The sequence below is a fragment of the Rhinatrema bivittatum genome, chromosome 7 (assembly GCF_901001135.1).
Source record: "Rhinatrema bivittatum chromosome 7, aRhiBiv1.1, whole genome shotgun sequence".
Taxonomy (NCBI): domain Eukaryota; kingdom Metazoa; phylum Chordata; class Amphibia; order Gymnophiona; family Rhinatrematidae; genus Rhinatrema; species Rhinatrema bivittatum.
Window position 1 is genome coordinate 305,312,794 of NC_042621.1, and position 13,035 is coordinate 305,325,828.

Sequence of the window (13,035 nt, forward strand, 5' to 3'; positions counted from 1 at the left end):
AGTAAAGACACTGTTCATTGGCATCGCAATACCCACAATGCTTGTACAACCATGCACATATATGCTGTCTCTGCACAGGCTCAAAGTTCTAGGAAAAGTTTAGAGTTTGTACGTTGTAGAAAGACCTATGATGACAATGTGCTAGCTCCCCGTTACCAATGGAGGCATTATCCACTTTGTACATATCCTTGTACACGCACTTTTGTATAGCGAATATCTGGTTTGAAGGTCTTACCTCTGTTATCATTTTACAGCTTTTGCAGGGGCCAATCTGACTGAATAACTGGAGAATAAGAACTTCTGTCACATCTCTGGAAAGGTTACCTACGTAGCTGTAATGTAAAAACAAAATAATTAGTCTGAGATCCCATCATTCCAACTATGCTACTTGGAAAATTACATTGTCCAAGTTTTGATTAGTAATCTACTCCAAATTCTTGTGGAACTAAAACACCTTCTATATCAAGATATAATATTTACTCAAGTGAACAGGAAAGGGATTCCAAAGCCAGAGCAACAAAGTGTGATTTCAAGGCATTTGTTGACAAAGCAAAAAGATCATATTCATCCTGCAGGTGCATTTGTAATTCTCTTAACTCAGAAATCAGATTAGCAAGAAAACTGACAGGAAAGAATTGGGGAAGTTATTTATTCTCATGTCATATCTTAGATGTGCCACTGCATTCCTTGTCTTTGGCATTTGTGTTTATTGGCAATCAGGAAATCCTGGCTGGCAACAAAATGCACCAAGCTTTAACACACACTAAAATACTGATGTGTATGTTAAAGCATACACATCAGTACAATCTATGTGATTAACCTTAGCCAACATGTATCTAGATATAATAAAACAGCTCTTAAACCAGATGGAATTAGTTATTAACATAGAGAAAACAGAATTCCTACATCTTGAACAAAAATACATCACAATCATTCAAAACCCAATCACAATCAATAACAACTAAAAAATACAACTAGCAGAGAAAGTACGAAACCTTGGAGTGATTATCGATACGGAACTAAGTATGAAACAACATATACCTCTAAAAGTAAGAGAAGGTTACGCCAAACTTATGACTCTCAGAAGACTTAAACCACTACTAACACCAAATGACTTCCGGTTAGTACTACAAGCATTAATTTTTTCAAGCACTGATTACTGTAATGCCCTTCTACTAGGATTACCCCACACCACGATAAGACCTCTACAGGTATTACAAAACACAGCTGCAAGAATTTTAACCAGTAAAAGTAAAAGAGACCATATCACCAAAACCCTAATTGAACTACACTGGCTACCCATTGAACAAAGAATTCAATACAAGACTCTTTGCACCATACATAAATTAATACACGACGAAAAGGCAGAATGGCTGAACACAGCCCTTCACGTACACGTCCCTAATAGAAACCTGAGATCAGCAAACAAAGCCCTACTAACTATTCCCTCAGTAAAAACAGCCAGACTAACGCAAGTAAGGGATAGGGCCCTATCCCTAGCAGGACCTATAATATGGAACACAATGCCTTTAGAAATCAGAACACAAAGAGACATCAAAGCATTCAAAAAAAGTTTAAAAACATGGCTATTTAAGCAAGCATACCACAAAGGGAATGAAGAGCAGAATCCAGGGAATTGTATAATGCAGTCCGAAGAACTCCCACACACACATATCAGTTTACTCGAATGGTGTGTGTGTGTGTGTATATATTTTATTTTATTTTACCTCTATTAGATTGCAACAACAGAGGACCAGACTTAAGTGTTAATTTATCTTATAGCCGATATATTTAAAGTAGACATGACTTATCACAACCACTAAGTAATATTTAATATGAAACTATGTTACAGTATTTGATGGCACCTGTTTAGTTAATATAATTCAACACATTTAAGTTTGAAATTATGTGCCTTATTGTGAACCGTTGTGACGGCAACTAGCTTAACGACGGTATAGAAAAGATTTTAAATAAATAAATAAATAAATAAATGTGAATTAGATGACAAAAGATGGAACAGAAACTCTCCATAGCCAAGAGACTATGGTCAACGAATGCCACGCCCACACATGTCTGTACTCAGTGGGAGTACATAACCATTACTTATTAAACATATACAAATACATAAAAACCACATGATTTTTTTTCACTGAAGGGAATAGGAAGGCGGCAGCTCTACAGTAAGCCACCTTACCTGGGTGTTTAGAATTCCAGGCAAAAAAAAACCAAGAGATCAAACCTTCCATTAAGGAGCTTTGATAAAGATAAAAATATTTGCAAACAGTGTGGCGTCTCCAGCCACAGAAAGACCTTCAAAAAAGCGAGAGCAAAAAATAGAGGGCTGATGTATTAAACAGTAGGAAGTGTGATTAAATAGCATAATCTTTGGCCAAATTTACATAAGAACATAATTCCAAACTGGGTCAGACCACAAGACCAAAAAGTGCAGCACCCTGTCTCCAACAGTGGTCAATCCAAATCACAAGTACCTGGCAGAATCCCAAAGAATAGATCCAATTCTTAGTTCTGGGGGAATTCTGCGCTACTGCGGAGCACAGAATTTGTGCAAAATTCCCCCTTGTGCAAAAGTTCCCTGGTGAGAGGAGAGTGTGCGAGAGAGCAGGTGGGTGATGTGAAAAGCTAAGACCACTTTTGGGAGGAATTTGGGGTGTGTTCTGAGCACCACTTTGTCATGGTAGAATTGGTGGTATCTGAACCAGAGGGTGAAGGTTGTCATAAATTGAGTTACCAAGGGATGGGGATACCACAGAAGAGTCTTGTTCTCTGTCGTAGTAGGCAGCTATAGCACTGAAATGAACTCTGATAGACGAAGTGGCTAGACCGGATTGCGTGAGATGTAGTAGGTAAGCGAGGAGTTTGTAGTAGGTATCGAGGAGAAGGGGGAAACTAGGTCATCCTGGCACCATTTGATGTATCTATTCCTCCTGGTGGAGGGTTTCCTGGCAGCTATAACGATCTGTTGAATGCTCAGGGAAAGAGCTAGCTGCTGCAATGCAAGATCTCACATTCAACATCCAGGCAGTCAGGTTGAGGGAGCCGTGGAGGGAATGAAGAAGAGAGCCGCCATCTTATATCAGGAGATCCGGTACGTGACCAAGGTGTACTAGTCGCATAAAGGGGACAGTGAGACTGGCTCTGAGGTTTCAGAATGACTTAAGATACTGTACATATTCATAGACATGCTGGACAATGCGGAATTGGTGCTGTGTAATACAGGCTGTGAGCATGGAGCCTTGAAAAACCTTTTCCCTGATCTCATCAAGTAGCCTGTTGTCTTTCCTTAGGGGGGGGGGGGGGGGGGGGCGCGTCTGAATGAAGGCAAGACACTTTCGCCCTTCACATTACTGATTCCACTACTACTGAATTGTGGGAAAGTTTTATGACTCATATAAGAACATAAAGCTTGCCATACTGGGTCAGACCAAGCCCAGTATCCTGTTTCCAACAGTAGCCAAGCCAGGTCACAAATACCTGAAAGGATCCCAAGGGGTAGATAGATTCCAAGCTGCTTATTGCAGGAATAAGCAGTGGATTTCTGCAACTCTCCATTAATAATTGTGCCTGGACTTTTTCTCCATGCACTTGTCCAAACCATTTTTAAACACAGCTATACTAAAAGCTTTCACCACATCCTCTAGCAATGAATTCCAGAGCTTAATTATGCATTGAGTAAAAAAAAAAATATTTTCTCTTATTAGTTTTAAATGTATTACCCTGTAAGTTCATTGTGTCCCCCCTGTTCTTTGTACTTTTCAAAAGAATAAACAACTGATTAACGCTTACACGTTCCATTCCACTCATTTTATAGACCTCTATCATATCTCCCTCAGCTGTCTCTTCTCCAAGCTGAAGAGTCCTAACCACTTTAGCCTGTTTTCATAGGGGAATTGTTCCATCCCCTTTATCAACTTGGTCGCCCTTCTCTGTACCGTTTCTAATTCTGCTATATCTTTCTTGAGATGTGGTGACCAGAACTAAACACAATACTTAAGATGAGGTCGCACCATGGAGCAAAACAGAAGCATTATGATATTCTTTTTTTTTAATTCTCCATTCCTTTCCTAATAATCTCTAGCATTCTATTTGCTTTCTTGGCTGCTGCTGTACACTGAGCAGAAGATTAATGTATTTTTTTTTAATGTTTATTTTCCGCTTTTTCTCTCAAATACCTGACAATTATTACATATCTTTCCACTACATTGCCTTATTCTTATAAGCTCATTAATATCTCAGTCTAATCTAACTTGTATCTCTCTGTATATATTTGTAAATATCGCTCCATGGTGAGACCGCACCTTGAATATTGTGTACAATTCTGGTCGCCGCATCTCAAAAAAGATATAATTGCGATGGAGAAGGTACAGAGAAGGGTTACCAAAATGATAAGGGGAATGGAACAACTCCCTTATGAGGAAAGACTAAAGAGGTTAGGACTTTTCAGCTTGGAGAAGAGACGACTGAGGGGGGATATGATAGAGGTGTTTAAAATCATGAGAGGTCTAGAACGGGTAGATGTGAATCGGTTATTTACTCTTTCGGATAGTAGAAAGACTAGGGGGCACTCCATGAGGTTAGCATGGGGCACATTTAAAACTAATCGGAGAAAGTTCTTTTTTACTCAACGCACAATTAAACTCTGGAATTTGTTGCCAGAGGATGTGGTTAGTGCAGTTAGTATAGCTGTGTTTAAAAAAGGATTGGATAGGTTCTTGGAGGAGAAGTCCATTACCTGCTATTAAGTTCACTTAGAGAATAGCCACTGCTATTTCTAGCAACGGTAACATGGAATAGACTTAGTTTTTGGGTACTTGCCAGGTTCTTATGGCCTGGATTGGCCACTGTTGGAAACAGGATGCTGGGCTTGATGGACCCTTGGTCTGACCCAGTATGGCATTTTCTTATGATCTTATTTATCCGATGTATACGCACAGTTAATTTCATATCCTATTTACCCCCTTCCACCCTCCCTATAGTTAATTTGTTATCTCCCCTAAGTTAATTTTATCTGTAAAGCTCCGTTGCCTACTTCTTGTTTTGTAGCTCGGTTGCAAGTTTATGTTCTATGTAAACCGATGTGAAGTTACTAAACAAATGTCGGTAGATAAAAACTGCAAATAAATAAAATAAATAAATAAATAAATTTTCAACAATGACCCCTAGATCCTTTTCCTGAATGGCAATTCCTAATGTGGAACCTTGCATTTTGTAGCTATAATTTGGGTTACTCTTCCCTAAGTGCGTCACTTTGCACTTGTCTACATTAAATTTCATTTGCTAAAATCATCCATTATTACTGTGCTGATTCTGTTACTTTCCTATTTTCTTTTAGCATTTCATGGTCTGTTAGTTAATTCGGTAATACACCCCGTTACTATTTTATTCGCTTTGTCACCTGGAATTTCTAACCATAAAGATTCAACATTGTATTTTATTTCCTGCAGAACTTTTCTCCTGTTCTATTCAATGCTCTCCTTAACATTTAGTGCCACCCCTTCACCAATTTGATGCATCCTATCATTTCAATATAATTTGTACCCTGGTATCACAGTGTCCCATTGGTTATCCTCCTTCCACCAGGTCTCAGACACCAATTATATCTAGCTCTTCATCCAATGCTATACGCTCTAACTCTCCCATCTTATTTTTTAGACTTCTAGTATTTGTATATAGATAATTCAAAGTTTGTATCTTGTTTGTATTAACAACCTGTTCAACAGTTGACAGGGGCAATTTGGAATCTTTCTGTATTTTATTTAAAGGCATCTGATCCCCTTTGGCATTTATTGTAAACTCTCTACTGGGTTGCCCTATTTTCCCTGTTCTCTTAGTATCCTTCAAAGACACATTATTCCAAACCATATGCTTCTGAGCGACTATCGGCTTTGCCCTATCATATAATTTAAAAGCTGTGCTATCTCCTTTCTAAAGGTTCATGCTAGCAGCCTGGTACCACTCTGGTTAAGGTGGAGCCCATTCTTTTGGAAAAGGCACCCCCTTCCCCAAAATGAAGCAGAGTTCCTAACAAATCTAAAACCCTCTTCCTTGCACCATCCAGGAGCCATTATAATGTGGAATTTGAGGTCCAGATTTCAAGCCACTGTTGACCCTGAGAATGGCATCTCCCACACTTGAAAAGGACAGAATTCAACACTACATGTGTGGGTAACTCGGACAGATCCAAGGGAATGTCCAGGATTTTCAGAATGCCTAAGACTTTCAACCGGGGATCCGGATCCTTGTGAATTTCCACCTTCAGTGCTGCACCCATCTTCTCCACAAAACGGGAGTATGTGAGGTCCTCTAGTGGAGAAGTGTGATCAGATAGACCCTGGGATGGGTCAGATGGGATGCCCAAGGAGCTACCTTGGGACTCCCCAGGAGAAAGAGGATCAGACCTGATGGATTGAAAGTGATCTGGATGGACTCCATGGAGCTGATGGAAGAGGTGAGGCAGGAGGCAGCTCCCGCAATAGTGGGCTACGACCTTCAGGTGAAGGGAAAGACAGAGCTCATGGCATGACTGGCCCCAGAGAGGCAGGTACAATAGGGTAGGCTGACAGAAAAACCAATGGCACCACTGGAAAGAGGTAGGTGAAGAAGGTCCGAACTATGTCCATTATTTGCTCCATAGCTTGTTGGGAGCATTGACACGGTGTGAACAGCAGGGAACCTTCCTCAGAAATGGGTTCTCCTTCTAGCAGTTGATAGGAAGGCAGTGGAAGAATGAAGAAAACAGAGTTCGAGGACTGTAACCAGAGACTGTGACATAAGTTGGGCTAATGAGAGGGCTCTGGTTATAGGTGATGGTAGATGAAACGTAGTGTCTGATCTTGAGGAAGGTGGAACCATGTATCGTTATATTGGCCACGCCGCTCTTAAAATATTATAAGCAGCCCCTTTGCCAGGATGCCAAGATGCATTGGGAAGAAATATTCTCTTTTCGATGAGTCTGACTTATAGATCAGGGTGACTAGGGCAACAGGTCGGGCTCCATGTCTGAGCTAGCAGAGATTGCAGCAGGATGACTTGTGCCTCTACCCCTTGGATAGGCACCTGGCCCATGCCTTTTGATTCGCGATGTGCTTAGAAGGGTTCCTTTTCTGAGAATAGTTATAAAGTTTTGTTACAATGGCATCTCACACCCGTAAGGACTCATAAGGCCTATCTCATAGGGATGATTTATGCTGGAAAGGGTACGGATAAGGGGTACCTTTTTTCACATGTGGTGGGAGTACCCTAAAATCACTGTTTGGGGGGATGATATCTACAGTCATTTATGAAATACTGTCAATCGGTGATATGTACACCCAAATGTGTACTACTCAATTCACCTAACGAGCTCCATGCTGATAAAAGTAGATTAGTTCTCCTCGTATTTGTAACAGCACGCTGTTGGGTAGCAGCCCATTGGAAATCCAATGCTATCCCTTCAAAAAAGAGTCGGTCCTTTTGCAAATAGAGAAGATATGTTCCCTCTATCTGCTCTCAGCGTTGAAGAATAACGTATCCAGATTCTTGGTTGAAATGTCGTCAGGAGCCTGGTTGGTTCCCATGCCATGGTTTGACTATTTATTGTCTGGGAAGTTTTGCTGGAAACACCCGATCTGCTCGCATCCGTATGAGCTTTGGGGGAAACTCATCGTGTGCAGTTTGACTGTATTTGGTACTGCTATGTAATATGATGCTTAGATCACCTTACCTTATTGGGGGGGGGGGGGGGGGGGGGGAAGAGGTTGGTAGCATGATATGTTTAGATGAACAAGCTTCAGGGTTGTACTATACTGAGTTCAAAAGAGATACTGAATCTCTGTGGGGTTAAGAAATGTTTATTATATTATTCTTTTTTCATTGTATTGTTCTTTGTTCCTTCTTGCAATAAAAATATAATTTACAAAAAAAAAGATTGGATATTATGCTTCTTCCACCTACTGAATCAGTTTTTATTAGGAGACAGGGCTGGATTACTAGAATTTTATATTGTTCCCAGGGTACACGATTAGTCAGATAAACCAACTGATGGAGAATTTAATTTCTATTCATTTAAAGTATGCTAATGTTCTTTTTATGGGAGATTGTAATGTTCATGCAAAAGACAGTGCTTCATCTCATGCTATACAACTGTCATCAACAATGTCTGCTATAGGTTATAATGAGTTAATTAAATTTCCTGTGCTATACACTTGATTTATTATTTTGTTAATTTATTTATTTTATTTATTTTTAATTTTTATATACCGAAGTTCTTGTAGGGACTACAAATCACTCCGGTTTACATAAAAACAATGAACTGCCCAACAGAGAGCGGAGCTTTACATAGAACCGTAGAACATATGGAACAATATAACTGTTAAAAGGAATGCGTCAATTTAGTGAGTGACCTCTGTACTAAAAAGATGTTGTGGACTGACTATCAATTGATTTTATTTAGTTTGGCTGTTGTGTCTAAGTTATGGTCAGTGTGAGCAGAAATTGATTCAACTACATGTACAAACGGAAGAATTTTTAAGTCAATGGAAAACAGAATAAGATGGTCAAATTTGGGATAGAATTCAGGTGGAAGAAAGCAAGTCTGCTTAACATAAACAGTGTCTTCTATAAATAGCAGGATGAGTTAGCTATTACATATGGGTGATGTCATATGATGGCACCGGACATGTATCTCCCAAGCTTGTACAGCTTTGTTCTACTGAGTACGTACAGGAGTTCCAATGCGGGCTTTGTCTCATGAGCCTCCTCAGTTAGTTACAGAACTAACATAGTATAGTCCAGTCTCCAGGAAGAAGGGCGGTTATTCCATGGCTAATTCATCCTATCATCTACGGAAAACACTGTTTATGGCGAGCAAACTTCCTTTTTCCAATGATAAGCAGGCTGAATTAGCCATTACATGTGGGGAGTCCCAAGCCAAGGGTAGCAGCAGAGCAATTACTGAACAAGCAACCCAGACCCCACCAAGGAGAGTGGACCTCCACGAGACGACATGCTGCAAATTCTGCCTGCCCAAACCCACTATCAGTTCAAGAGAGATCGTCCAGACAGTAGTGGGAAGTGAAAGTGTGTAGAAATGACCATATGGCAGGCTTGCATATATACCCTCTAGATATACTTCTCACAAATTGGCAATGGAAGAGGCCATCCCCTCACACGATGGGCTTTAACTAGGTCCGTAAATTTAAGTCCAGCTGTCACATAATGTTGAATGCAGGTTACCATCCAACTGGACAAGGTTCATTTAGCAACCAGTGTATCCAGTCTATTAGGATCATAAGAGAGAAAAAGCTGAGAGGCTCGGCGATTTGGCTGAGTGTCATTTAAAGTAGGCCTGAGCCTGCTTACAATCCAAGATGTGAAGGCATTTCTTCACGTTATGTGCATGCGAACCAGGGAAGAAGTTAGTCAAAACCACAGATTGGTTTAGGTGGAAGGTGAAAACGATGTTCAGCAAGAATTTCGGATGGGTATGAAGGACCACTTGGTTATGGAGGAACTGCAGATAAAGAGGATGACACACAATATTCAAACTAATTAATTTGTGCCCTTGGTCTAATGCTCTCCTAAAAGTATATGAACCATCTCGACAACTGAGATCCACTCAACAGGCACTGCTTGATGTGCCCTCAGAATTACTCGCCTCACAGTAACAAGAGAATCCGTTTTTTTGGTGGCAGCACCTATTCCCTGGAACACTCTACCGATAGAACTTAGAATGTACATATAAAAAAGTCCCTCCCCCTCCTAAAACGTTTTTTTGCTAAAACAGGCATTTGGATAATAACATTGATATTGGTCCTCCTCTGAAACACGTTTGCTCTGGGTACTATGATTTTTGTTTATATAGTAAATATGTTTTAATAGGTTTTGTTTTATTTATATGTTACTTTTGTGAATGTTTTATTTTGTATATCGCTTAGGCCATTAGTTTAAGTGATAAATACATTTAAGTAAATTAAATTAAATGAAGGGCTTGAAGCTCACTAACCACCATGCAGATGTGACCATGTTCCAAAACAGGTATTCGAGAGAGGTGGAGTCAAAAGACGCAAAGGATGGATGATGTATGACAAGCTGAAGGACAATTTTCAAATCCCAGGATACTGAAGGTTTACGAACTAGAGGATATATGTTCTACAACTCCTTCGTGTATCTGGATAAGTAGATGGTGCTGAGGTGAACGCTAACCAAAGAGGTGGCAAAGCCTGAGTCAGAGAGAAGATGTAAATAGGATAGCAAATGACATGGTTCACAGCAACAGGTGTTGAGGCTATGCTGAGAACACCAACTGGACTATCTAGCCCACTTGAAGGCATAGCACTGTCTGGTCAAAGATTTCCTGGACGAAAGGACAACTTGGGTTTAAGCAAGGAGAGGACAGCCATCAGCAAATGTTCAACATCCAAGCTGTGAGACTGAAGTCCTGCAAACGTGAGTGGATTAAGCGACCGCCTCTTGCATCAATAGGGATGGATTTGACTCCAGAGGGACTGGAGAACACACATATTAGATCCGTCTGGGCCATGCTAGTGCTATGAAGTGCATGCGGTCACGAAGGAGCTTCTGACCCATCCTTGGAATTAAGGAGAGCAGTGAAAAAAGCATACATGAAGGACTTTTCCCAATCGAGAAGAACATAACCTTTCCCCTTTGTGTCATTGATTACCCCGTCCCTGCCCCCTCCTATGTCACCCCTAGTTTAATCCCCCATTTGCTAATTTATCTTGTTGTTGCTCTATTATTTCGTTTTATTGTTTATTTTGTTTTACTGTTTTCCTGTTCATTGTAAAGGCAATGCCTATATATACATTGTTGTAAGTTAGTTGTAAACCGACACGATGTGCAAACGGTTGTCGGTATATAAAACCATTTAAATAAATAAATAAAATAAATAAGAACACATCTTGAGCAAGTCAGAGTTTGCAGGGAAGGAAGGAGCAGAATAGATCAAGTTTTCAATTGTGTCCTGTGGCAAACAGATTGATCAAGGCATGACCCCCACAGTTCAAACAGATTGTCTACAACAGATCAGTCAAGGGACTGCTCAGGAGGATAACATACTCTGCTGAAATAGTCTGCCAAGGTATTGGAGATCTCCAGTAGGCACATGGCCTGAAGAGTAGCAAGATGGGCCAAAACGAGTGAGGTGTTTAAATTTACGGATGACACAAAATTGTGCAGGGAGGACCTTATGAGACTGGAAGACTGGGCATCCAAATGGCAGATGAAATTTAATGTGGACAAGTGCAAAGTGATGCATATAGGGAAAAATAATCCTTGCTGTGGTTACATGATGTTAGGTTCCACATTAGGAGTTACCACCCAGTTAAGAGATCTAAGCATCATAGTGGATAATACATTGAAATTGTCGGCTCAGTATCTTGTGGTGGTCAAAAAAGCTAACAGAATGTTAGGAATTATTAGGAAGAGAATGGCAAATAAAATGGTGAATGTCATAATGCTTCTGTATCGCTCCCTGGTGAGACCGCACCTTGAATACTGTGTGCAGTTCTGTCGCGCATCTCAAAAAAGATATAATTGCACTGGAGAAAGTACAGAGAAGGGTGACCAAAATGATAAAGGGGATGGAACAGCTCCCCTATGAGGAAAGGCTAAAAAGGTTAGGGCTGTTCAGCTTGGAAAAGACACGGCAGAGGGGGGGACATGATAGAGGTCTAAAAAGTCATGAAAGGACTTGAATGGGTAAATATGAATCAGTTATTTACTCTTTCGGATAATACAAGATCTAGAGGACACTCCAAGAAGTTAGCAAGTAACTCATTTAAAACAAATTGGAGAAAATTATTTTTACTTTATGCATAATTAAGCTCTACAATTCATTGCCAGCAGTTAGTTTAACTGGGTTTAAAAAATGTTTGGATAAGTTCTTAGAGCAGAAGTCCATAAACTGCTATCAATCAATAAGGATTAGTAGCTTAGGATCTATTCCTTTAATGTTTGGGTACTTGCCAAGTACTTGTGACTTGGTTGGCCACAGAATACTGGGCTTGATGAACCCTTAAGTCTGACCCAGTATGGCATATCTTATGTTCTTATGCCCACTTCCAGAGTGGCAGGGTTTCTTGAAAGAGAATCTATTAACCTATTTCCTCCCAGTTTGTTGATGAAGAACATGGTGACTTGATTGTCTGTCTGAATCAAGATGTTCTGCTCCTAAAGTGGATGAGCAAAGGCCATCTGAGTGTTCTTGATTGCACGCAACTGAAAAAGGTTGATATACAAAAATGGTGGTCCAAGAGACACCAGCTGCCCTTTGTGAAGCAGGGCTGGGTGTGTGTGCCTCATTCTGTGGTCAAGGCATCCGTTGCCAGTGTAGTTTGATTGCGATGTCAGAAGGGCACGCCTTCTTGAAAACCAGCAGTTAGATCCTCCTGCCTCATCGCTTTTGACAGGAGAACCAGGCAATCTAGCGGTTGAGTTAGCTGATCCCACTGACTGCGCAGACCCCACTGTAAACAGCAAATATACAAGCATGTAAGTGGTATTACATGCAATGCGGCTGCCATATGGCCTAGGCCAACTAGCACTCAGCGAGCCGTGATCTAGATCTGCAAGAGAAGATAACATACTAATTGTCAAAGAGTTGCTGCCTGATCAGCGAGCAGAAACGTCCTCTGCAAGAGGCAGTCTGTGCAGGCACCAATGAACTGAAGGCGCTGCACTGGAACTAGGTGGGACATTTTGAAGTTGAAGAGGAAGCAGGGCTTTGCAGAACCTGAATGTTGCTGTGAAGATTTTGCATTGCAGAGTCCCATGCTCAGCCAGTCCAAATATGGAAAGACCTGAATCAGGTAGGCTGCTACCACTGGCAGATATTTCATGAAGACTGTCAGGGCAGCCGAAGCGCCAAAAAGCAGCACCTTATTAATATAAAATCTTATATTCCACTAACTTCCAGCTATTGCATTCAGAGTGGATTACATTTTTAAAACACTATAAAATATAATCTTATTACACATAACACAAATACTACAAAATACATCATCATAATATACTTGGCTT

At 40.5% G+C, this 13,035-nt stretch overlaps 1 protein-coding gene across 3 annotated transcripts in view; it reads right to left on the reverse strand.

Moving 5' to 3' along the window:
* The window catches only part of TIAL1 (TIA1 cytotoxic granule associated RNA binding protein like 1), a 347,709-nt gene that overhangs the window by 297,892 nt on the left and 36,782 nt on the right, over positions 1 to 13,035 (reverse strand). For all 3 annotated transcript variants that reach the window (XR_003857944.1, XM_029610520.1, XM_029610521.1), the window contains exon 2: positions 236 to 332. Coding sequence is in view for 2 of the 3 variants with exons in the window: in XM_029610520.1 (XP_029466380.1) it covers positions 236 to 332 (97 nt within the window). In the remaining variant the exon portion in view is untranslated. The remainder of the gene's footprint in view (positions 1 to 235; positions 333 to 13,035) is intronic.